Source organism: Ambystoma mexicanum, chromosome 6p (assembly GCF_040938575.1).
Source record: "Ambystoma mexicanum isolate Mex_15411 chromosome 6p, UKY_AmexF1_1, whole genome shotgun sequence".
NCBI lineage: Eukaryota > Metazoa > Chordata > Amphibia > Caudata > Ambystomatidae > Ambystoma > Ambystoma mexicanum.
Window position 1 is genome coordinate 914,770,748 of NC_090935.1, and position 27,562 is coordinate 914,798,309.

A 27,562-nucleotide genomic window follows, 5' to 3' on the forward strand; every position below is an offset into this window, starting at 1 on the left:
ACAGTAAGTGACATGGAAATGCATACATCAGTGAAAGGTACAAACAAATGTCGGTCTGGTCGAAAGTAAAGGAAAGAACTATCTATCATCAGAGGTGTTCGGTAGTAGGTTGCATCGGAGGTTATTTGTCATTAGCTCTCAACCAGTTGAAGACGTTTCGTCTGAAGCTAAGAAAGGATTGATTTTCCCTTAAGGTAAGTGAGAGTGCATTCCATGTCTGGGCAGCCTTGACAGGGAAGCTACTTCCTCCAGATATTTTTTGTTTAAATCTGGGTATGACGAGAGAGAAGGAGTTGGTGGTTCTGGTAGGGCAAACGGTGGGTTTCCTGACTATTCTCTCAGCTAAGTATGATGGAGCAGCATTATTAAGGCATTTGAAAGTGAGGGAGACTGTTTTAAGTAGGATTCTGTCATGAATGGATAGCCAACGGTTTTGTCCCCTCAACTCAGAGATATGCTTAAAGCTGTTCTAAGCGCGTTGTTCTGTAAAGTTTGAATTGTATTCAAAGTGTACTTACTGGCGCCTATGTATAGAGCATTGCAGTAATCCAATTTCGAGAGTATAAGGGCGTTAGCTAAGGTGATGCAACTTTTGGTTGAGCGGTAGATAAGAGTACTATGCCGGAATCGAGGCAGCATTATCAGAAATGATGATGGGTGCGGGTCATTTGCAGTGATCAAGTTTGCTTCAAGTCGATTAGTGGTGCGCAAATGTTAAAGACCAGTGCAGTGGAATGTAGCAGGTAACGGACGAGAGTACTCATGGATATTGCGGATGATAGATCAGCAGGGCGTCTGGTCGAAGGTCCGAATATCACGGACAGGCAAAGACAGGCTGAGCCTTGTAGGAAGATGCCTTAGAGGAAAGGTAAAGGCTTGCACCTTCCGGTTGTGCCAGGGGCTAATAAGGGCATTTCAAATGGTTGCTAGGCAACCCTAATCAACTATGGTCCTCTAGTGTTACGGCAGCCATTTTCTGCATTTTGGCTTGTATATGAAGCTACTCGTGGTGGATGGCGGCGTGGTTGACCTTCAAATGGCCTTTTCCTACGTTTCAGTTTCCCATAACCTCGGCTATAACCTCGAATATCTCTTACATCGAGAGAAAAAAAAGATGGTGGCTGTTTGATTTCTAAAAACACCCAGTTTTGGGTAAATCCCCGATATATAGCTATCTAGTTTTGAGAAAGGGCACCCCCCCTCTCCGTCAAATATTTAAAAAACGACTTGATGCAATAATCCCAAACCAAGCGTGGATCGCGAGTTAATGCTTTGTGCCCAAGTTGTTTCACACCTGGTCTTCTTAATAACTTTTTTTATATTTTATCGATCTGTACAAAACTTTGCAGTCTAGGGGGGCACCCCAAGTCCCTAATTACTTTCAAAATTTCAGTCAAATCCGTTACTCGAATCAAATGTTATTATCAATAGAATTTTAAGGGGTTCCTTTGAGAGTCCCACTCTAACTATACGGCAGCTATTGCACACAAACACTTATGGATCTATATAATTTGATGTATAATATAATTTGATGTCGAGATGAAATAAAAATAAACTTAAAGAAAAGGGGGAAAGGTTTATTAACTGAGCCTTTTTTCCAGGCTTTAAGTTGCCTATAGTCTCAGGAGGATAGCTCAAGGGCAAAGTGCACGCCTTGGAAGCAAAACGACACGAAGCAACACAGGTTCGATACCCGGGTCCGCGCTAAGAAATCTCTGGGTATTAAGCATGTTATAAATAACTTATCTTATCAAGATGACAAATTCACTTTTTCAGATGCTAATGCAATAGAAACACCATTTAAGGGAGTTTAGCAAACATGCACTTTCATTTTGTAAGATCCACATTTGTAAGTAGGTTGTATTGCAATTGAGTTTTCCAGGACGCGGTTTGAATTTCTGACCGGTTCATTGAGTGGGTCGGGGCACATTTTTATTTACCCTGAATAAGAAATAGAAGGAGTTAGATAGGCAGAGATGTTCTGATCTAATTTGATTTTGTATAAAATGATGATTTTATCCCGAGCCGTCATTCACTGGTCAACGCATGGGGACGCATGCTCAGGATAACTCAAATGTACACATAGTGATGCATGTGTTTTTAAAAGTTCACCTTCATAATAATGTCATTTTGAACGTTGATGTTGGAATGTCATAGATGCATAATTTTTGTTTCTGATGCTTGTTAATATGCTTAGAATCACATGCTGTGCATATAGTCTGACATCTAGTGGCAATCGCAGAGTATTGCATCTTTCTTTCGAAGATCGAAAAGGGACGTCGACATGGGCGTGTCTGTAACACTATCCCTAATGTGATGTGTAGTTTACCCAAAATTCTTCACGCGTCGAGGTCCCACCAGACTGTTTTTTTCCTCCTATCTAGTCGGTTGCCCATGCGGAGCTTGTATAGAGTTTATATTGCTGTTTCACACTGATATGGAGTGAACGCCCTTTAAATTCTGCCCGTCTTGCAATGGAAAATTTCCCTGCAATCAGTGCCTTCCTCGTAACCACAACGAGTAGCGTTGTAAGGCCTGTAAGCTTTTTTGGCCCAAAACCTTAAGACAGGCGCACTAAGCAGTGGGTGGTGTACGCTATGCAGGCCAAGAGTCACTCCCCCACCAGCAACAGCGCCTCGGATGAGGAGTCTGTCGGCAGCCACGGCTCAGAATCGGAAGTCGTAGACTTAATGGTGAAACCCATGCGTTTCTACATGTCCAGCCCCGGCACCGACAAGCATGCCGTCGTCAGTGTGATGGGAAAATCTCAGCCCATTGACAAGGGCACAAATACTACACCTACGCCTAAACACACAACCCCTAAGCTTTCGTCGGCGGAACCGCCGAGAAAGTTTACGAGGCCCGCTGGCCCGTTGAAGGTTTGGACTGGGCCTTCTGAACCTTGTGGTTCAGTGCCTTCTACGCACCCACCATTCCGGCCTGCATACAGCCTGAAGTCTTCTTCGTCGGCGGGCGCTACCATTAAATCTTCGGCCTTTGATCCGATAGTGTCAAAGGACTTGCAGAAACAGGCCCATTTATCCAAAACGCTCCCAAAGCTTCGGGAGAAGCTCTCTAAGGCCTGTTCTCGTGGTTCTGACCCTACGAAGGCCTCCCCTTTACCCGAGGGGTATTCTCCAGCCTATCCCCTCTTTCTTAAACCCTGCAACAGGATCCTGTTCCAGCTGCCCAGCCCGTCCCTCCCACTGATCAGTCCACCTCCTCTATGTGGAGTAGAGAAAAATGTGAAGCATGTATGGATAGAATGGCAGAGTCTATCAACTTTACAGGCCAGTTTGATTATATCATTAAAAGGCATGGACTTGTGTATTCTTGTCCTATTCCTTTCAAGTCCCAGAGGCTCCTTTCACCTGGTGCTCAATTTGCATCCCCAGATGAACGGCGTTGATGTGTTCCAGGACTATCAGGATGACCCCAACCAGGATATCTCCTATGTCCCTGACCCAGGGCCGTCATCTCAAGACCCAGTCTCTCAAGACGCAGACTGGGACCCTGCTGATGATCAGGGCACCATATTTTTGGACACTCCTCCCATTGTTCAACCCAGGGACTTGTCATCCATTGACGACCAAATGCTTTTTAATAACCGTCTCAAGAAGGCAGCTGACCACTTTTAAATCGCCACCCAAGAATCTGCATCTGATTGGTACTTAGGGAGGATATGCTTAAGGAGAAAGTCCCAGTCAGCCATGCTATTCCGCTCTTAAACTTTCTTTAAAAAAAAAACCCTGCTCCCTCACTTATTCAGGCAGTCAACCCCCGAGTAGAAAAGATGTTCTGCCCGGCACCCTCAGATCCTCTGTATATCAAGGGCCACACTGTCCTGAACTCCCTTACTGCCACCAGGAAACAGGCAAGAGTACCACTATCCTCGTCAGAGTCTCCCCCAGATAAGGATTTCAAAAAGCTGGGAGCTCTCAGCAAACGTGTCACTGCCTCTCTACATTTTGTCCCTGGATCGCCAATAACACCACGCTCCTTGCGAGCTATGGTGATGTACAATGGGGACTCGTACACAAGGGCCGCCAGAAAGTCACAGATCCTTCCTGCACCCAAATCCTAGCTGTAGTCACTGAAAGAAGCCAAGTGACGGAATATCCTGAAAAACATTCTGGATTCGGCTGAAACAGTGGGATGCATCCTCTCACAAGTAACTCTCCTAAAGTGCATGCCTGGCTGAAAAATTCAGGATTCAACCAAGAGACTCAGGCTTCCCGCATCAATATGCCACCAGAGGATCCTGCTCTTTTTGGTAAGGCGGTCGATGAGACCCTGGAAGCTGCTAAAAAAGAGCACAATCATTTACCCAGATCTCAGCCAAATCATTTGTCCAGCGAGGGCCATTCAGTACCTGCTGGTCCTTTTGTGGGCAATCCTTCTCCCGTTCCTCCCAGGGGCAGTATAGGTCAGGTCGAGCCCCTTGGTTTTCTGGTCAAGTTACCTCCAGCGGATTCCAGTCCCCACAGCAGCTGGGGTTTCGGCGTGGGAAAGGTAGAGGGAGCAACTCTGCAGTCAGAGGCTCCCCTACCCCGAACAGCAAATTAGTCTGCAGTATGGGTCCCCTCCCATGACTCCCCTGTTGGGGGACATCTGACATCTTTTACCCACACATGGGAGGGGATCACTTCAGATCAGTGGGTACTCAAGACCCTTAAGCACTTTGTAAATCAATCCTTCGATGAATCTTATGTACCTTATAACATCAGAGAGGCTTGGATCACTCCTCTTTTAAAGAAAGATAATCTTGATCCCTCAATACCTGGTAACTTTGGACCCATCACCAACATACCGTTTATATTAAAGATCATAGATAAGATTGCTTATATACAGTATCAAAAATGCGTTGAAAGTAATAACATTCTTGCAGAGGAACAATCTGGCTTCCGTGCCAATCATGGCAATGAGACAGCTCTTCTGGATCTTCAAAATAATATTGCTGTCACGACCCACAACCAGAAGACTCCCTGGCAAGCCCATGGGCCAGGAAGGGTCTTGACTAGGGTCTCCACTAAACACAGGGATCCTTGACCTAGGCCTTCTTGTGGGCCAGTCCTGGCGCCTTTGGCGCCAGGCTCATACTTGATAAAGCACTTGTATTGGGAACTACTTTATTTCAGTGCCAATCAACATGGAGGCATCCACATAGCCTGGCTCTTTGAAACCAAGCTATGCGGTAAAGTGTTTTGTGTGGTACCATAGGAACTATTTTACCTTGACTACTTTCTTGACGCTATTTAAACCACACCCGACTGGGATAACGCGCTTTGCGTTACTTTGCAATTCTGCAACGTCTCGCTCACCGTGTTCAGCTGCACCTGCGAACCTCAGAAGAACAGCATCTGTTAAGGAAGAAAAGGAAATCAGTTAGCAGCAGCAGCTTACCTGTAATTTCATTGTTAGCTGTCCACGGCTCTTGCGATCAGCATCCCGGAACCATTGCTCCTCCCGAACCAACGGATCTGCAAAAAAGGAAGAAACAAGGCATTAGACATTTTTACAATTTAACGAACGGTGCCAAAAAGCTTACCTCACAAGCCGCTCCTCGACCAGCATCGCCTCAGGAATTCCATGCACCGGGTGAGCACCGCGACCTGTGGGGAAGACAAGACAACAGGTTAGCAAAAGGCAAGGCATCATAGCGTTGCGCTTAGCGCCTACTCACCGCATCAAGGCGCTCTAAAAACGCCATTACTTACCGGGGAGACCCAATTCAGTCTATGCCACATATTGGACTTCTGCGCACCTAAGGAAGAGAAAAGACATTAGTTAAACCAAAAAGGCATGCAAGGACAACAATATACCACAGCGATAAGACCTACCTGAAAGACTCAAAGCGGGCCGGCATCAGTGAAGTAACTTGATCGCAATCGCCCACCAAGCACAAAGCGCCCCTGCCAAGAAGGCAGGACGGAGAACACACCTGCATTAAAAACAAGGTGATGAGAGGTCCAGAGAGGCCGCGGGTATACAGGGTGGTGGGGGGCTGTTTACCCCAGTTGCCCAGTCTTGAACATTGCCCATCTGTATTCAAGGCAGAACTCTCCCGCTGGTCACACCTGGGAACCGCAGAGAAGGATACCTGAGTCCCAACTGCTGGGTGGCGTCCCCGTGGAACCAGGTGAGCGTAACAATTGCGCCCATCATAGAAAATGGTAATCCTGCATTTTTTCTTTTGTTAGACCTTTACTCAGCATTTGATTTGATCAACCACGAACTTCTTGCCAAAAGACTTATTACAGTTGTCCCAGTCTGCTGAAGACTGGTTTAAATCTTTTTTAGGTCCCAGATCTGCAGCAGTCGTAAAGGGGAATTTCTCCTCCTTAATAATTCCACTATTATGTGGAGTCCCACAGGGGTCATGCCTGTCGCTGCTTTTATTCAATATTTTCTCAACATTACTGTGTCATATGCTACGAACCATGGGTGTCAGGTTTACAAACTACGCCGATGACACCCAGTTGGTATTTACTCTATTTGGAGACTACAAACAAGATGCACACAGAGTAAGAGAGGTTTTCCCAGCTGTACAGGTCTGGATGGCTTCAAATTCGTTAGCTCTTAATGAAGTCAAAACCAAGCTAATGATAATCGGTACTCCCCAGAGATTACAAAAACATGAAGACAAATATCGCAGCTTTAAAATAAACAACAGCAATATTATGGTCTCTGACCATGTAAAAACTCTGTGCGTTATTATGGATTCTAATCTCTCTTTCAAAAGGCACGCTTCCTATCTCAAATCTACCTGTGCCTTCTTCTCTAACCTTCTCTGGCAAATTCGCCCCTTATCTAACTAAGCCCAAATTGGCCATAATAGCTGCCGCGATTGTTAATTCTAAACTCTATTATTGTAACAGTTTGCTGATGGACACCTCAAAATCGAACATAAGAAAATTGCAAACCATCCAGATAGGAGCTGTTAGAGCAGTAAATGTGCAGATATCGGTTGAGAGGAGGAATCTTCACTGGCTTCGAGTTGGTCAAAGAATCAAATTTAAAAGTGCTGTAATAGTTTTTAAATGCCTATCCGGTACTGCACCCAAATAACTTTTCGGATAAAATACAGAAAGCATCTCTTAGGAGAAACCTGTGATCCAACAATAATCAGAATTTACTTCAACCTCGCCAACTCCTAAAAAGAGTTGGTAGTATCAATTTTAGCTTCTGGACCCCCAAGATTTGGAATTCACTGCCTCTGTCTATAAATAACTGTGGATCCATTAGCATTTTTTAAAAACAGCTCAAGACGTGGTTGTTTGATGATGGCGCTGAGTAATCTCTCTTTACCTTACGTGATGGTTTCCTGATTTCCGGTCTGCTTTCTTTTTATGTTTTTATGTTCTGTTCTTGTCCTTGTGAGCGCTCTGAGGCCCCTGGGCGATTTAGAGCTATATAAAAACCAATATAGATAGATAGATAGATCGCCCACGGGTACTGCATAGCATCCTACAACCACCCCACGACGATCAACTCAGGAGCAGACGACTGTCGGCAGAGCATCTTCAGATCTTGCTGAAAGAGGTCCAGATCTTTCTAGACAAGGGAGTGATCGAGGTTGTCGCTCATTTTCAGGTAAAGGTGGGTGTTTATTCAATATAATTCCTTGTAGCCATAAAGAACCTAACCATGCGCCCTGTTTTAGATCTGCATCCTGCAAACAAATATGTTAAGCCTCAAAGGTTTAGGGTGATAACTCTTCAGAAAGTAATCCCACTGTTCCAAAGGGGGATTACAATGCCACATTGGATCTGAAAGATGCATACTTGTCAGCACACAGAAAGTACCTCAGGTTCAAGATGGAGAACACTCACTATCAGTTCAAGGTGCTCCCCTTCGGCATTGCCTTAGCCCCAAGGGTGTTCACGAAGGTCCTAGCGGTAGCAGCTGCTCACCTGCACAGGCAGTCCATCCCAGTGTATCCTTAAGTCAATGCCTGGCATATAACCAGAGACTCATACGGAACGTGCCTGGAGAACACCCAAAATACAGTAGATCCCCTTTTCAATCTGGGATTCTCGATCAACTAGAAAGTCAAGTCTGGTCCCCAGTCAAGTCAAAACCGTTTCTGGGGGCACTAATTCGGACAGAAAACGGCCTTGTCTTCCCCTCCAGTGAGAGGGTACAAAACCTGCTGTTCCAGATCCCTCACTACGTAGCCAGTAGCCGGTTAACGTACACAAAGCCATGCGACTATTGGGGATATGATGGTATCCTGCATCTTCCTGGCCCACAAGCCTGCCTGTGAATGGGCCCCATGCAGGAGTGTCTCTCATGCCAATGGTGTCAGGAAAGCAGTCAGTGGGACGATCTAGTGTCTTGAAAGCCCTCATTCAGTCTCTTCAGTGGTGGTCAAAGGAAAACCTTCTGAAGGGGAAATCCTTTACCACCCTGCAGTAGAACACACTCTGAGCACAGACGCATCTTTGTCAGAATGGGGAGCACACCTCCTAGAAGAGACAGCGCACGACATGCGGTCTCCATCAGTAGCTTCCAAACATATCAATCTGTTGGAACTACTGGCAGTGTTCAAAGCACTGAAAGCATTCCAAACACATTTGCAGGGGAAGACAGTTCTTCACAGACCGCACCACAGCCATGTACTATGTGAACAAGCAAGGGGGCTCTCACTCTCCAGGAATATCCAAACTGTCACAGAACATTTGGAAGTGGGCACTCAAACCCAACATGTTCCTACTATCACAACATATTCCAGTGGAATAGAATGTTCTGGCAGACATGCTCAGCAGAGACGTGCACCTACCCGTAGAACACGAGTGGCGCTCGCAAGAACATATTCTACTCAACGTCTTTGCAGAATGGGGATTCTATCCATGAACTTGTTTGCAACTCTGGAGAATGCCCAATGCCCAGATTACATCTCCAGGTACCCACTGAGACCATCAAAAGGGAACAGTCTCTGGATAACATGGTCCGGGAGATTTTCCTACGACCCTCCCAACCCCCGATTCCCCTTCTCAACAGAATAGTGCACAAGAACAATTCAAACAAATGCTGGTGGCACCAGTGTGGGCTCGACAGCCATGTTTCTCCCATCTAATGAGAATGTCCGTCTCCCCTCCCAAGGAACTACCTTGCCCGACGTGTCACAGGACCTAGGGAAGACACTATACCTGTGCCCACAAACACTCAACTTAGCAGCTTGGCTCCTGAAGTCATAGAGTTTGGCATCTTCAATTGCCTCAAAGATGCATGGACAGACTTAAAGAGGCACAGAAACCTAACACCAGATATTGTTACTCCAACAAGTGGAAATGTATTGACTGTTCACCTAAAGATATAGGGCCTCATTACAAGTATGGCAGAGCAACGGAATTACCGCCACTTTTCCCGCTCTGCCGTATTAGGTATGGTCCTGGAGTTGAGGATTTACCTCTAGCAAAATGCTGGCGATAAATCCTTCAACTCTCTGCAGAAAAATCTGCAAAATCAGTGGAATTACTGCAGCGGAATTACCGCTGCACTAATTCCACCAAAAAAGCCCCCTAGAGTCCTAAAAAAGACTCGAAAAAAAATTGTGATTTACACCACCACTTGTAATCTGGCAGTAATTCCGCCAGACCAAGTGGTGGTAACAGTAATTCAGTTTGGTGGTATCTGGGTGGATTTACCACCCAGATACCACCAAACTCGTAATGAGGCCCATAGTCCTTTATCTAACACACCTATTATACTCAGGACTTCTTTTCAATTTTGTCAAAGTACACCTTGCTGCCCTCTCTGCGTATACCATGTCTCAGAGCAAGGATTTGTGGTGGAAGATTCCTGTAATAAAGGCATTAATGGAAGGGGTAAAAAGACTTCACCCTTCTATTTCTAACCCAACTCCTGGATGGTATTTGGATGTTGTTGTCACAAGATTAATAGGGCCTCCTTTTGAGCAAATGCATAAGACTAGTCTTAAAGCCCTCACCTATAAGACTGCCTTTTAAGTGACCATAACTTCCATAAGGAGGGTTAGTAAACTTCAGCCCCTTCCAGTTCAAGACACATTTGTGACTATGGTTGTACTGCTCACCCACCCACATTTTGGGCCTAAATTCATTTCTAAGTTCCACATGAACTTATCAATCAAACTTCCTACTTTCTTTTAGAATTAACTATCTCTGCTGAAAGAAGCCTCCATACACTGGATCTTAGGATAGGAGTAGTGTGCTACCTACCTTGAAAACACCAAATCACTAAGAAAGACAAGCCAATTATTTTTCTCTGTGGCAGCTGTTAGAGAAGGGGACCCTGTCTCTAAATCAGCTATTTCCAATTGATTGTTAAATGCATCATAGTGTGTTACTCTTTTGCCAAAGACACCCTTTACTCCTAGAACTCACTCTACTATGGGCACAGCAGCTACTATAGCCTTTGTTGCAAATGTTCCTATTGATTCTATTTGCAAAGCAGCTACCTGGAGTTCTGTTCACACCTTCACTCAACATTACTGGTTCGACACACACACACTCTAAGTCTGATTCTTAGGTGAGACAAGCAGTGCTAAGAAATCTCTTTGCGACTGTTCCTTCCCACTTCCCACCACCATCTCCTGGTACTGCTCGCTAGTCTATGCACAGCATGTGATTCAAAGCACCTAAAGACCTACATTACTCACCGTAATTGTATTTCTGATGCTTCTTCCCCTCTTGGAGTAGAAGGAACATAGACCTCTTAAACCTCCTTTCTTCTGTACTCACACACTTTGTAAGGCTCCCTCACAGCAGAAAAAAAAACAACAAGTGGGACCCTGACGCGTGAAGTGTTTTGAGTACACTACATGTCATGTAAGGGATATTGTTACAGTCACGCCCATGTCGAGGTCCCTTTTCTCTTTTTCAAAGAGAGATTCCATACTCCTCGATTATCACTACATGTCTGACTGTATGCACAGCATATGAATCTAAGCAGATACGAGCATTAGAAATAAGATTATGGAGAGTAATGTATGTCATATTTAAATTGATTCAATTATTTTTGTTTTATTAATAAATAGAATTTATGTGCAAACCTGTGAGTTTCTTGGGTTGACAGGGGATGGAGGCCATAGTGTATCAATACTGTTAAATTGGGGGTCCCAATTTCATAAAAAAGAACGTCATTAAATATATGAAAAATGCGCGTGCCTGATTTTGGGTGGGTGGAAAATTCCCCTGATCTTGATGTTGCCCGGTTATAACATCCTACAAAACTGACATATGTATACATGTATTTTAGCTTTGAAAAATTCTATTCTAAAATTGTATTCTCTAATTTAGTTATGAGCCGTTCGTGTTCCTTTCGGTCTTTTTCATATAATATGCTGTTGTCGCAGAAATCCCATTAAAATGTAATGCTTAGAGCACTTACTCAAAGTTAGGCTAAGAGGCATTTGTGTGCATAGAACCCACTCCCCCCAGCATTGTGACAGAGATACAGGGCCTAGACGTGGCATGAAGGTGCTCCTGGTATTATGCATTGGATAATTAAATCATGCGTACTGAATATTTTAGCAAGGCAAACTATGGCTAACCTTTCAATGGATTTTGGTAGGGAATTTGGGTCAATCAAATCATTCTTGTTTAGGGCCCTGTCCCGATGTTACCACTGGACTTGCATGCCACCATCATGGGATCCATTCATAGTGATGATTCTGTGGGATTCACCTCTCCTTCATGAAGTAACCTTTCTAATTGTGTTAAAGACATACCTCTGTCTGTGTGTGCTATTTGCTTTCCTCTTTCTTGATTGCAATGATATGATTGTTCCCTTTACAAAACCATGCTTAGCCTAAATACGCCTGGGACCTCTTAAGTGTTTTGCAATTTGCTCTTCTTCTTGTCTAACACAGTACTTGTTTCTATTTGGGGTTCAAGTGTTTTTCTTAAGAGGCCTTTGTTCTTAACACCACAGGATGATGTTGCCAGTCATTGTCAAGAGAGTAATACACAATGTGAGAAATCTGAAGGTGTCTCACCCGCTAGCCCCTGGGGATTTGTCATCCAGGTGACCAGGACATGGCCATCGCTTTTGGATCCAGTTCCTGGGGGTGGACCAGTGCGGGAGGATTACCTGGATGAGCTGAGCGGTCTTCGGGGAGTGGCAGTGGGACACCGAAGGGTGAGACGCGGTATCTCCTTCCCTGTAACACCATTTCTCCATCCTACCTGGTAGGATACCTAGAAGCTCAACCACCCCCCCGCACCCCTTCCCAACACGAACACTTTCTCACCGACAGTTCACTGTGAGTGACAATGGACTAACACGATAGCCGTATACTGGACGTGTCCCAACACCATGGTCACGCAAGATCAGGCAATTACTGATCACTACTCACACCTGAATCACATCACACTTCATCACACAAATAAAAGGCAGAGCACGAAAGCACACTCTGACCGAGGAAAAGCATACGAGGAAGCAGCATTTCCAAGATGGCAGTTTAACACAAGAAGAAAGGCGGCGAGACCAGAGAGGCTTGCAAGGAGGGAAGTGCCCTTGACCTCTAGAAACCGTTACTTTCACGAACCTTTGAAAGTAAGAAGCCTAAAACCAGGAATTTAAGCTGAGCAAATCTACACTGTGCATCCAAGGTATCCGAGGCTCTCCTGTGTCGATAATCCAGGCAGGGAGGAGCGATTGCCACTGTGCTACTGTCCTTGGCTCCAACAACAAAACCGCACCAGTAAACACAGCCCAGCCAGTGAGTCGGAAAGACTGATACCAAACCAGCTTGTGTTTGAACCAAGGTTGCAAGTTTGAAGCTGGAAATGCATCGGAGGGACAGGGCCTCTGTATCCTTGTCCTCCGGATTTTTATCGTGTGTTCTGTTGTGTTTTCCGTACAGGAGTTCATGTGGGACTCCTGGCGGTGCAACTCTCTCCTTTGGTTTTTGGTGAACAGACCCATGGGATACCCTAATGGCACCCATGGGTAGGGGTGCAACCCTGTGCCCCTAGTGTATGTTTTTGGGCACCTGCTCTGTGAACCACAGAGCAGGGTATGGGCTGGTGGCAGCTACGTGCTGAATTGACTGGTGCCCGGTGTGTCCTCCATTTTGGGATGCCCAGGCCCTGTCATTGGAATCAGTAGATTCCTGATTGTCAGAGCCTGGCTGAGGGAGTCTAATTGAAAAGTAAGAAGGATCTGAGCCCGACTGAGGGGCATCCAGGGTGAACCGTGAGTCACCCGAATAAGAATATTTTCTAACATTACAATATAGGGATCTGAGCCTGGAAGAGGGGCATCTATAGTACGGAAAAAGGGATTTGAGCTAAGAGGGATCCAGGGTGAGGCACCCGAAGTAGAAATTTGTAAGAAGAAAATAACTTTCTACTTTGTTTTGTACATCAGGCCCTCTGAAGCAAGAGACTTTTATGAGAAAAGAGACTTGGGTACAGAAGGCCCTGATGCTGGAAATAGAATTGTATCCTTGTGTCGAAGAAGCCAGTGTGTGTGCTTGGTTCCAGTGAATCGCCTTGCCCTGTGCTGAAAACCTAGGAAGGGAGGCCAATGGCCCGAATATCCTGAATTATAATTTGGTGTACACTTCTTTCTTTTTCATGAACATTACCCCCACACTATTTGCAAATTAGTGGTGAGGATTGGCAATAGTTTTTTTAGTATAAGCCGTTTTATTTTGACAAGACTTCCCTAGGACTGCATTATTATTATTTGATGGTCATAGCTTGCTCCCATCTGTAGATTTAGGTTTAGATAGGCGTTTTTCATACCCTATTGAAGTTCAATAAACACCCTTGAACTGTGATCATTTGTGTGTGTCTTACTGTTGATACCATTCCTTCCTTACAACACCTACTGTTCTGTTTATGGAAGGAATGGTCTATGTAATATGCTGATATTCATACTGGGATTCCCTTTGACGGTCACATTACCCTACCTTGAAGGGAATGACACACACACTTATAATGTGAGACTCTATTTCCCCACCCTAGTCTACCGAATCAATGAGACAAAGTAGTACCGTCTGTTTAAGAGGAGCCTGCATTGTATGTGAGAAATGGGGTGGGGAGAGGTGGCCACACTACTGGGCGTAAGCATTATAGAGCTGGCTTCTTGCTGGTGCTAGACCATTCTAGTCAGCCACGTTAGTCACTGTTTATTGTGCAACCTTTGTGTTTTGAAGGACTGCTACTGTGTGAAAATAATCATGTTTTCCTTCTCTACTCCAGTATTAAACAAGCAGTGTCACTTATCAATGTGATCGACACAGGAAAATTCCCTCGTTTGCTGTCGCGCATCCTGCAAAAGCTTCATTTAAAGGTCTGTATTTGTACTTTCTTGTTGCTTAGGCTAAGCTTCTCCACAACGTTTCTCTACCTTAAGCAACAGTGTCCTTCCATGTGTATCAGCAACATCTTTACACCTTGACACTTTTCTCTGGTTTAGCCATATTAAAATGTCTTTTGGGCATGTTTGTGGAAAGCATAGTACTGCTGCTGGAATAATTGTTTATTACAGGCAGACATCTTTAATCCTGGGATTGTGGGGTTTGTCAAGCAGCAAGAACGTTTGTTCCTTCTCGATTTGTTGTAAGCTCATCCTTTCTGAAGGACAGCAAAACGGTAGTAGCACATTGAGGAAATAAAATTATGATCCTACCCAAGAGGCATTAATTCCCAAAATGTGTACAATAAGCTTTGATTTGAAACTTGACTTCAGCTTACATGGTTTGACATCTTCGCTGTTGTATTTTAGTGTATAAAGTAGGTACAGTTGACTTTAATATTTGCTTACACGTATTAAATCTCATTTCTTCATTGTTTTCTTGTACATTTATATTAATGTGACATTTTCAAGAATGGGTAGTACATTTTCCAGCTGCATTATATCATATTTTATTAAGATTTTAAAATGCTCAGAATTAAGCATGGCGTACATTGAATATGGCTGACGGAAGTAAAGGTTAAGGTTTTATCTTGGTCCAAAGAAGTCCCTGTTATCCAGAGAAATACAGAACAAAACACGTTAGGCATATACACTACTGCATCCAAATTTGACAGAATTTAATATAATGTAACTGGGTGATGTAAAGTTCAGCTTCTGCAGTCTGTGGGCAGCCTCTTGGTTCTGGATCCTTCAGGAAGAGGGATGGAAATGGTTGGCAGGGAAAAATTGAACAAATTGAGAGGCAAGTTAAGAATGATATCATTCCAACTAGAATGATTTCTTCACTGTGACAGAATGACTAATGCTCATCGCCGTAGGAGTACGGGGATGACTTGTGGTTTCCAAACTCCTACATCGTACCACGCTACCAATAAACCAGCAGTGATCCACTCATAAAGGTGAAACCAAGCCAAGTGGGGGCTGTGACAAGGTCAGCATTCTCTCCTTTTCACAATGGGATAGGAAATCCTCTCAGCCTGGGGTGGGAGGCCTAGCATGGTGGAAGCCAGAGCCAGTCCTACCCCAGTGGATGACAGTGACAATTGAGAGGACCCCGGTTCCTGTTGCCTTCCGAATTGCCTGCTTCTGTATGAACAGTACCAACTTGCATCACCCCATACCTCTTGAGCACAGTGCTGGATAGTTTGTCTCTCTTTTTAGAACCAGAAATGAGACGGCCAAAGTAAGGAAAGATCACCCCTACCAGGAGTTCAATTTGTTCATTTACCATGGCTCCCTAACATGAACTGGGTCAATCTGCAAAGCGGAACGTCTTTGTTACAGCATGGCAGCCACGTATGGGGGAAATGGGCTGTGCTTAACCCGTTCTTTGTAAACTCCAAGCATTGTTAAACCTCCCGGATATGAATGACAGGACCAGATTCATCAGGGCCAGTAATCCAATGGGAGAAGGAGGGGAAGAGTATGGTGGGGTAACAGGAAACTGGAAGATGTGGGTTGTTCAGGTGAGGTCCGAGTAGGAGGTTGCAGACCAAGAGATCAGCAGGATAAAGGACATTGGTTGGAGTGTGGCGGCGATTGAAAATAAGGTCAGGTATTGGTTGGTGAGATAAAGTGGAACTGTGTGTTGAGTGTGTGCGCGCAAGGTGAGAGTTTGTTGGAGGGAGTGTTGCGAGTGAGCAGAAAGTTAGTATTAGAGTGAAAGGATGGTGACTGGGAAGGCGGTGGAGTGGTAGTGTGTAGGAGGGAGTAGTAAAATTGAGGGGTGGGGGTAGGTAGTAGGATAGCGAGATATTGGACAAACAGAAGAGGAAGACTTGGGAAGATGCAGAGAAGGTGGGGGGAGTTGGACACAGGAGAATAGAGGGAGGAGAACAGTCTGAGAACATCAGGGCTTGAAAGGAGGTAGAGCGAGTCGGGCAGTGTGTCTGGAAGGCACATCCCCATATTCTCTTTAGTTATTAATAACATTGATAGTGTACGACCATGTGACTGGGTGGCCCACCACAAATAATCACGCTGACTCTCTGAATAAAATCCAAGGATGTTTATTAAAATAAATGGTCAGAATATCTATTTTCTGGGGTCTAAAGGAGTGGGAAATAGTTGGCTCTAGGGCCGTCCCTTCTCTCTCTTGACTCCCCTGGGCTTGGGACCCACCTCCCAGCCCCAGCCCTCCCTACCCGGGTGTTAGCAACTATGGATCGGTAAACCCTAGCTGTCTCTCTTCTTACTACCACTAACAGTGTTCTCCATAAGTTGTTGGCTACCTGACTCCCTAGGGAGCGTCTAACTCTCCCTCTGCTATCGTTGGTTAGTTGCTGGGAAAATTGGGAATAGTGCCTTAGTTCACCGAGCGTCACTCTCACACCTTCTACAGCCTCTCACTTTTATATACTGAGCCATTTATGCTGTTCGCCTCCCACCACGTCACTGTCACTCCAGATTCTCACTCCGCCTTCCTACCTCCACCCTCCGATCTTGCTTCCTTTCTCACTTCTATTCTTTTTAACGCTTTTGCTCCCAACTATCCTTCTACTTCCGTTATTCCTTTTCCGTCCTCCTTCGCATTCTACAATTCCTCTAATCCTAACTCCTATTCAACTCTATACCAATAGCTGCTCCTATTCTCCCACTCACTGTCACTCTTCCCGCTACTACCTCCTATAAACACTTGTGTATAGGTGCGTTATAAATGTTATGTCATATCACAACTACTGTTCCCACTATGCTACTGCCACTACCTCTCTCTTTTACCTTCCAGGTCACTCGGGAATATGGTGCCCTGCACACCTCTCTCACTATTACAAACCACTAAGGATATGGTGCCTTGCTCACCCTCTACTGGCCCCTGTTCGACCCTCACAGACTTCCAGGCATATGGTGCCCTGCTCACCCTCCTATAGCTGACTCCCACTGTACCCCCAATGTCCTATGCTGGCTACTCCCCCCACCTACCACTTCTACTCCCAAACACTACTACTTCCATCATACCACTACCTTACTCCACTACTCCTACTCCACTTCTACTACTCACACTCCTCTCTCTCTCTCTCTCTCTCTCTCTCACAAGCACCCCACAGACCCCCCTTCTTAACAATATCCTCTGCACTCCAAAACACTCTCGCCTTCACTGGTCTTTGGGATGTCCTCCACCACCTCCTGTCCTCACCCAACTAACCCACACTTAAACACTGACACATACTTCCTTAAATACTCCAGCCCCTCCCAGGATTGGCTGCTTACCATAACCAATAGTTTACCGGGCTCCATGGGTGTGACAGGGGAAGGACATGGGAGGTCTTAAAAGGGGCTGTAAGCCCCACCCCCTTTCCAACATGGACCCTGCTGGGGTCCCGGAACGCTGGTGGCATAGTGGATTGAGGCCTTAATAATTAATAAAATATTATCCCTGGTGTGTTACTGGTGCTGCTGCCTTTCACGGGTTCCCTGGCTAGTGTTGTAGATTACCACGGCCCCCGTTTGGTGACGCACTTCCCTCTTCGGCGCCCTGTGCCGGTGTTGTGCTGATTGGTGGCACCTACTGCAAAGGGTGCCGCCAGCGTTGCATCAGTGTTCTGCTGGGCCACTTCCCTGTGGTCCCCCAGCCTCTTCTGTTGTGGCCTGGAGGTCGCTGACTCTGCAGGTAAGGAGGAGTAGGAGGGGGCCTGCCCACATTCAAGCACCATTGGGGTTCTCCCTCCCCCCCACTTTCTGACAGGGCCACGGAGCTGGCCCTGTCACAACTAGCTTACAATGTCCTGCACAGAGCCTGGATAGAGAAGGTGATTGCCTGCAGGTCTTCATTGACAGCTATTTAGAGGTTAGACAGTAGGGGGTCATAATCTCTATGTACTAATTTGGGGACTTAAAATTGGAATTGGCTGGAAAATGCTGCATCTAAACAAGAGAGTGATTGCCGGCCCTAGCTCCCTGCCGAAGACCTGAGTAAAAACCCTTCAATATTATCTGGGAAAGTGTTTTTAAGTCATCTGTGACATGTGGTGTCATCATTGATCCTATACACCCCCCGATACAGAGGCCGCCCATTTACATCCAGAATGTTAAGGGTAGTGTCACATGGCTAGTCCCCAGGGATTTGTCATCCAAGTGACAATGTCACGGCCATCACTTTTGGATCCAGTTCCTGAGTGTGCACCAGTGCGGGAGCATCACCTGGGTGAGGGGTCTTTGGGGAGTGGGAATGGGACTCCATATGGTGAGACGCGGTATCCCCTTCCCTGTAATACCTTTATCCCATCCTACTTGGTAGCATATTTAGGAATTCTACACCCTGCCCCCTTTTTACAACACGAAAACGTTCTCACTGGCAGTCCGTTCTAAGGGAACACAGAGTGTTAGGAAAGATTTCCCGTAGGTGCAATTTTCCCTCCATTTGTGAACTGCCCAAACATTTTGCTTTTGATTGGCTTATCTAGCCTGACTTTTGCAAGTGGAGCATAGCCTTCAGCTGCACTCCTCTGGGCTTTCGCTCATTTGTTATGGGGAAACTGACACGTCCTCCAGGCTGTCAGAGTCGTTGACTATGTTGCCATTTCTTGGTAACTTTTTAGCTACGTGCTAAGTACCTTACAGAACCGCGCATATGGGTCCTTTTGTTATGGCCCTAGCCACCCTCTAAGGATTTCTTGGTGTTTGTACAATTGTGCCTAGGACAAACTGGTGGCAGCAGTTCACTTATAAAGCATTTATACTTCGTTTTTATGAACCATACCACGTTTACCGCGTTTGGCCCAAGACTGTGGCCAGTGCTGAAAATGCCCGTGCCACAAAGTCTTTTGTTCTGTCCTTTGGCCATTTTGTCCCTTTGCTTTCCCCCAGGTCAAGAGACATGGGTATTCCTTATTTGGGCATGCAGCCTCCCACGAAAAAACGCATCTTTCGCGGGATCCTGCATGTCACGTGTTCTAGTGCCCATCAAGTGGTCCTGGGCCCTCTCCCGCCAAAACTCGTCCTAGTTCCCCTGGATCGCGATTTACGAGAGTGTGCCACACCGCGAGCATTAGCCATCCTTGTTTAGCCCCGCTGTGGTGACCATCACGGAAAGTACCTTCAGCTCTTGCCTACCGTGTCCCGAGACGTGCTGCACTGGAACTATCCTTCTCCTTTCCTCGAGAGCTGAGTAAAAGCTACTGTCCCGCCACGGACTATAACCCCGTCCGGCAACTGCTGAGCGCCAGAGCATCCTGAAACTGCAGGGTTAACACCTACGAGCGAAGTGGGCTAGACTGCCGAAGTTTGGTCCGGACTGTGTCGAGGGTTGGTGAGTACTTGCTTCGCTTACCGGTGCCCTCCTCGCACAGCCATCCTTTATTACTCATGAGAATACCTTAAAAGATCCTCACCTTGGGTGGGATAGCCTGCGCTCCCCAGCTATTCCCGAACTCTGAAAGTCACCCTATCCGCAAGGGTAGACTATCCTCTAGGAATAGGAACTTATTCTTCATTGCCTCAAGCCGCTTCCTGAGCAGCTACAGCCCCCTGAAAAGAACCCGCTTTCTGTTTTACACACGGCCGCGCGTTGTTAACGCACAACTGTACTTTGAGCGTTGCTCCTCACTTCGTAGGGCTGGACTGCATAAGTTGGGGATTGTTGATGAAGGACTGCCTAAACTGATATATGTGCCGAACTAACCCCTTTCTGTTGCAGGTTGTGGTTATTTTCTCCCCCATCATCAGCCTTAGGCCAATCGTATTATTGTATGTATGTAAAATAGTGAATAAGCGTGTGTAGTAATTGTTTTCTTGATAACTGTGGTTTAATGGTGTTTTTGTTTTAAAGGCCTATAATAAATGTATTTTTGATATACATCTGTCTAAGAGTAATCTGTGGAGTTGTACTGTGTGTGCTCATTGTGGGCTTCCAGTCACTCTCACCCCTCCTGAGACTTAATCTTGACAGCCTGTCAAGCTATCGTAGATTAGTCTGGTTTAACCAGAAGGTTCCCCTGTTCCACTAAACTAGGGTGGCCTCTTAAACTTCTGCCCACCAGGTCAGAGTTTAGAAATCCATCTGAACGCAGACTAATACCCTAGCTGTGTACTTGGCTTGTCCCAATACTATGGTCAGGCAAGTATCGACAATCACTCACACCTGACTTCCATTACACTTCCCCTCACGGATAAAAGGTGGAGCACGAGAGCACACTCTGAGGGAGGCAAATCACACGAGGAAACTGCAGTTCAAGATGGCAGTTTAATGAGAGGAGAAAGACGGCGAAATAGAAGGGGGTCGCAAGGAGGAAAGTTCCCTTGACCTCTTAGACAAGGAACTGTTAATTCCACGAAACCTCGAGAGAAAGCGTAAGACTAGGAAACCAGGCTGAAGAATCCTGCATTGAGTGTCAGAGGTACCCGGGCCCCTACTGCGCCAGTATTTAAGGTGGGGAGAATCTTCAGCCACTGTGGTACTGGCCTGGGCTCTAAGAACAAAGCCGCTTCAGTGAAAGCAACACAGCCGGTGAGTTGGGGAGACTGATACAAGATCGGTCTGTGTTGAAGTAAAGGTTGCAAGCAGCAACATTGTATGGTGAGCGCTGGAATGAACATTGTTAAAACGTGTGTGATAAGAGACGCGAATTGAGTTAAACTGCTGATGAGTGATTGAACTTTAAAGCAAGCTTGAATACCTTTGACAGAGTGGTCCGGCACCACGTGGGTGCTTAATCGAAGGTCTCTGTAAGGTACCCAGCTGAGAAGTGATAAAAGTAGATGAATTTGGTTTGAGCCCGACAGAGGGAAATCAAACAAATAAATGTGAATTGAAGTGGTCCTGCGACGGGTCAAGTCAAATCCTGCGCACAGACGAAAGTCTTCAGTTTCGATGAAGTATAGAAAGTTTGGAAAAGTACATGATTTGGTCTGAGCGCGACAGAAGGAGATCAGTTGAAAGCTTTGTGTTAAAGTGGGTCTGAGCAGAGGGGGTCCCGGAGTGAATAGAAAATCACCCAAGAAGTTATACATGAGAATCCTGAGGAGAAAGGAAATTTTGAATGATTATTTGTAGCATCAGGCCGTCTGAGGTAAGAGACTTTGAATGGCAAAGAGACTTTAATATCGAAGGCCCTCATACTGAGATTTGAACTGCATGCTCGCACTAAAGAAGCCAGAGACTGTGCTAAGCTTGAGTGTACCGACTTGTCCCATGCGGAAAACGTGGGAAAAGGAGGCCAATGGCTTGAATATCCTGACATATCATTTCTTGAACACTTTTCTTTCGAATAACATAGTTTCCCACAAGTCGTAGCTTGCTCCCATCTTTAGGTTTAGGATTAGATAGACGTTTTTGAAACCCGATTGAAGTTCAATAAACAACCATGAACTGTGATCACTTGTGTCTGCCTTACTGTTTGATACCATGCCTTCCTTACAAAATGCGCAACTACTTACATCAGAATAAGCTTAAAGGGTTTTATTAACCAAAATTAAAGCCGACGATTATGCATGGAAATTGGTTCAGGATGGCTGTAACATAAAGATTGTTTCTTGGGCAACGTAGTCCTTGAACTCAAGATTGTAAGTGAAGGACAACAAACAAAAAGGCATTCAGAACATTCCAGACATCCTCTCTTAGGATTTAGGTCTTCCTCCCTTTGCCAAATGTCCCAAATGTTCTCCCCTTGACTGTGGTGCTCTTTATCTCTGTTATTGATTCCCCTCCAACGGGACGAAGGGGCTCCCCCTCTTATACTCAAGGATATAGGTCCTGGCTCACCCTTCCAGAGCCAGGGATATAGTGCCGTGCTCACTCTCTCTTAACTATAGTATACCTCTCATCTGGATTACAGAGACTCTCCTCTTCTGGGGTCAGTCATGAGCTCTCTTTCTCCTAACCCCTCCCTTCTCTTGGGTCAGGGGTCCCTTTCTTCTGGTCACAATGGACTCTCCTCACCCTCACCAGAGCCCACCCCTCTTCTGGGGTATCAGGGGCTTACCTCTTCTTCACAGATGCACACCCCTCATCCCAGGTCCAAGGGGTTTTCTCCCCCTCGCAATTCCCTCTTCTGGGCTCAAGTGGCTCCCCTGCTCTGATACTCCACCGTTCCTCAACAAACTCCTCTCCTCAGTTCCCAGCCAAAAGGACATTGCCTGTGGTTCTTAGCCTCAGTTATAAAGGCCTCATAGTCGTCTCTTGGGACAAGGCAAACTTTTTAAAATTGATTGGTTAATTGGCTTCCTATTCCCAGCCAGGGGAAGGAAGTCTTTCTTTTGGATTTCTTTTAGCTGGTTTCCGAATTTAGGATTGTTGTTTGAATGCTGCTGTGCTACTGCTTGCCTCCTGGCTGTCCCCTGCAGAGAAGTTCATTTTGTGGTTTAGTGGTGGTTAAAAGGCCATCCCAAAGGACATGAAAACCTCAAGTAAATTCCTAACTCTGCAAATCCTGTTTCCCTTTGAGATAGGGAAAGGAAGTATTTCTCGTTTTAAATGCTGCAGCTGAAAGGGATGGAGAAAACTATTCTTCATCATATATGTTGCTGCTGGCGGAGGGGATTGGCTTAAGTTAGGTTTTTCCCTTCGAGGATCAGCACCTGTTCAGTAATGGGTCTCTTTGGATGTGTTCGTGTTTCCCCAAGGCAACCCTGTGCGGGTAAAAGGGACAGGGCTTAACCCGTGATTTACAAATTCCAAGGATTGTAACACCTCCTGGGCAGGGAATACTGGACCAGATCGATCAGGGCCAGTAATTCAATGGCAGAAGGAAGTGGGGGTGGATAAGGGGGTCAACAGGAAACAGGACGGTTTGGGTTGTTTGGGTGAGGTTGAGGAGGAGGCAGTGGGAGACCAATAGACCATCAGGACAGTGGTTTGGGGTGTGCAGGCAAATTGGAGACAAGGTGAGAGATTGGTTGGTGAGAACAAGTGGTACTTTGCGGTGAGTGTGCATGCAAGGTGAGGGAGTTTTAGAGGGAGTGTAGTGAGTTAGTGGAAGGTGAGTGTTGGAGGGAAAGGAGGGTGACTGAGAAGAAGGTGGCATGGAGTTGTAGTACTGCGTAGGAAGGCGCAGTAGTGTGTACGAGGGAGCAATAGTGTGTAGGAGGGATTAGTAGTGCAGAGAAAGGAGCAGTAAAATCAAAAGGTAGAAGCAGATAGTAGCAGGAGAGAGACCCATGGCAGTACCAGAGGAGTACGACTTAGGGAGAAGCAGACAAGGTGAGTAGAGTTAGATGAAGGAGAGAAGAATAGCAGTCAGAGCTAGGGAGAGGAGCACCAGGAAGTGAGAGGAAGGAGAATGAGTCTGGCAGGGTGCCTGGAATGTACAATCCTCTAATCTCTTAAATTACTAACCACATTGATAGTGTAGGAGCAGCTTAGAAAGTCCTGGGTGGAGGTTAGATAGGGAAGGGTTTTGCCTTTAAGTCCTCATTGATGGGTATCTAGAGATTAGACAGTAAGGGTTAAGGATATCTATATCCTAACTCGGGGACTAATGGTGCCCGGGCCAAGGTGGAAATGCATCATCTAGACAAGAGAGTGAGAGGCAGCTCCAGCACCCTGCCAAAGAATTCTCTAAAATCCCTTGAACCTTCTGTGGGAGTTGGAGGGTTCTTTAAGCCACCTGTGACAGATGTCCAATGTCACCAGGGCCCATTGAACAAGACCAGGTGGACAGAACTATTTTGAAGTACCTTATTGTGTTCTTTAAGGTGCTCAATAGCGCCAAACCCGCTTTCTGAGCGTATTCCAGTGCATTGAATCAGATTGATCAACGTGGTGCAATTCAATAAGCGGCAATGGTTCAATGGTCAATATAGCTTGGGACAAGCAGGATCCACAAGGTTTGAATGTTTAATTGGGCTTCGATGCATGGAGCAGCAATTTTGACTTCAACTGTGAGCTGGTTTTACTAGGTCCAACAACGTTATATCATTCGGCAAGCATTAGTGGCTTGAAGCATGGGACATGTAGTCGATGTTTGTACTGGCACAGCTCCAAAGTGCTCGAAGTGGTTTGAAGTCTAGCGTCAACGGCAGCTCTGTTGGGTCTTTGTAGTGGCTCAAAGGCGTTTTGGAGCACCTGCCGCTGTTCTGATCAGCTTCAAATGGCAGAGAGAGCCAAATGCTGCTTCCTTTGTTCATGGGCTTTCAGTGGGACTTTAAACTGAGTCTCTGAGGAAAGGCGAGTCCCAGCCAGGAAGGTTGCCAGGGACGCTTGCTGATCTTGCCACTTCGGAAGGCAGTGTCATAGGTACCAGTGCCCAAGCAGCAGTCAAACTTTCCACAGCAGGTGGCTCCAAATGTTCTCTTGAAGTGTTTGCGGGGACTGTCTGCACCCTCCTTGGAAATCTTGATCTTCACCCCAATGGCTGGAGTCTTTACATAGTCTTAACCACAGGAGTCTAGCAATATCCTCTTTAAGATAGTTACACAAGATAAGTCCCAAAAGGAGCTCACAAAATTATTCGATTTAGGAGGGAGTCTTGCCCCTTTCATAGTCATTTTGCCACAACAGATTGGTCAATGTCTTCTGTAAAGATCAAATCCTTGCTGCTTTAACAAGGGGTTGCCTGATGATACCAGCTCCCAGATTGCGTTGTCTGTGCAAAGTGTGGTCATGGCATTTTCAAGATGGAGGGACCCTTCCTACAATCCCTTTCTTGGCTAAACTGTAATTCACTGTCTCCTGTCTGTCTGAGACCAAAAAGTCTCCAGTAATTAGTCCCCTGGCATAGGTTACCCACTGTTTTGCAGAGGTTCCCTTGAAGTACCCAGCTCACAGCGGGTACTTTGAGGTGATATGTCCTGTCCTCCTGGAAAGGTGTCCGACCTTCCCAGCAGAGAACAATTGGGCATCCAGGGCTGTGCCTGACATATGTTGTGAGTGAAACTCCTAGCCCCCAGACAGCAATACACATAGGGCCCTAAAGGCTGCAGAAGTCACAAGAAACCAGTTGATATAATAAATGACAACAGATGGGCTTTGGCAGTTATAAATGTGTTTCCACATTGGCCACTATTTCAAACCAGATATAGTTTTATATTTACATTTAACGAAAGTTCTGCCACAAGGCCCTTGGGATATAGTATATAGTTTGAATTGTGGATGCTCATTGTTAAAGGCAGCCCATGGCTACTGAACATAATGCATTCCAGAAAGCTGTAATGTATCCCAGAAGGCTTGTTTTACGATTGTACATGCTGCTCTATAACTGCTGTGTTGCCAAATCACATTGCAGCCATTAGTGTGTCAGACACATTAGTGTGTCAGATAGAGTCTAGTACATGTACACGTGTGCATTGTACTTTCATTACCATGAAGCATTAAAAACAGAGGTTTGTTTAGCAGAGCTCACTGTCTGAGACAGATAATCTGCCTCATTTTGCATAGCAAAAATGTAAAAAGTGCAGGATAGCACACCCTCACAAATGGCATTGTGTCACACACTTAATGGTAGTCAGGATGAAGTTAGAATAAACAACTATTGGAAGATGGGATTTAGGTACAACTCAAAAGGGTGTTCCTATATTGGAACAGTCTAGACAAAAGCTGGCAGAGGGAGGAACAGGAGGTTGGCATTGGAGGGGAGATGTGAAAGGAGGAATCACAGCGAGCACTTCAGATAAGATTTTGAGGTGGGAGTATTTTACTCCCTATTTTTAAACTTTGAGAATAAATGTGTTTTCTCCTTTGCAATAAAGTAAAAAAAAGTATTCGACATCCAGCCGATGTGTGCAAAGAGTTACAACTGTATGGAAATTATCATCATGCGGCAGCTTACTGCATTGTGACAGAAATACAGGTTTCTCTCACAATAAACAGATAAAGCATATGGTGCAGTGGCACAAACCCCTCTCACAAATCAAACAGATGAGCGCAAACACTCTGAGTTTCCCTTGCATATAAAGAAAGGGTACAACAGCAGCATAAGCTTTTTAACGCTCGCCCACAAAGAGTAGGCCAGCTTAAGAAGTAACCATGCATACTTCTCCCACACAAACAGAAAAGGCGAATCAAGCTTTAATCAGGTAATAACGTTGAAGATCAGTGCAACGTGTAAAGCACAGAGAACAGATCAGGAATGTATCTCCACAGTAGCAGCTCCTCTCATATAAAACAGCTGTAACATAGCCTTCAGTAGTTCACACCCACTGCCAATATAGAAAAGGTATACCATGAATCTCAGTATATCATGCTTTCCTCACATAGAACAGGAACGTTGTAAATCTCAACAATGCATGATTACAACACTTGGAACAGATACATTGTGGGTCACAACAGTATAAGTTCTACTTGCATAGAGCAAGAACTGTATGGGATGGAGTAGTTTAAGCACCTGCACACTGAAGAGGTAAATTAAGGGCTTCACCACAGCAGTGCTAGCTACACTCACATATAACTGGAACATCATTGGCCTCAGCAGTCCAACATCTGGTCACAAAGAACATGCCCAGCACGAGCCTCACAGATACAGCAGTGGGAGAACCACTCACATAGAACAGGGACAGTTAATTGCCTCAGCAGTGCAAGATTCTCCTCAAAGATGGAACTAATATAACATTGATAGCTACTAGTCAAATTACACAGGCTAACTATAATCAGAAAAGCTTTGCCTAGTTCGAATTTAGTAAACCATAATTGGAAGGAATTCAGCCTTAGGAAAACAAATGATTTCTATACCAATTCTCACCCACTCTACAGCTGGTTCACTTCCTAAAACATGTTGTAGAAGGAGATATTCATATAATACAGGGCAATAAGTTGCTCAATACGCCTTTCATTATTTCTCTAAGGTCTGGCCATTTGATCTCTTATGTATATATTTTAATTTTTAAGGCACATTAAACCTAGCTCATTCAAACATGGATTTTGTGTGTTTTGAGGTTCGTTAGCAGAATTGTCTTCTGATGTTTAATGAAAGTCCTCATTTGCTGGAACAAGTGCTGCCTAATGGTATGCCAATGTTATGATACAACAGTGCAGAGAGGTGAGGACTCAGTTCTAAATTCTATATCTAATATCATGGTGATATTTTGGCTGGACAGAGTTCATGATTTGTTAGGATTTGTTATGTATATAGCCCTTCTGCCAAAGCGCTATATGTACATAAAATATATTTACATACCATTATCACCCAGCCGAAGTTGGTACTCATTTATTGACCTTGGAAGGATGAAAAGTTTAGTGATTCCGTCTGCAGATCACGCACATATCTCAGCAGCAAGCGCTCAA

At 45.4% G+C, this 27,562-nt stretch overlaps 1 protein-coding gene across 2 annotated transcripts in view; it reads left to right on the plus strand.

Annotated features, from left to right (window-relative positions):
• COMMD10 (COMM domain containing 10) overlaps window positions 1-27,562 on the plus strand; it is a 1,364,001-nt gene that overhangs the window by 28,964 nt on the left and 1,307,475 nt on the right. For both annotated transcript variants that reach the window (XM_069625537.1, XM_069625538.1), the window contains exon 2: window positions 14,196-14,286. In XM_069625537.1, the coding sequence (XP_069481638.1) occupies window positions 14,196-14,286 (91 nt within the window). The remainder of the gene's footprint in view (window positions 1-14,195; window positions 14,287-27,562) is intronic.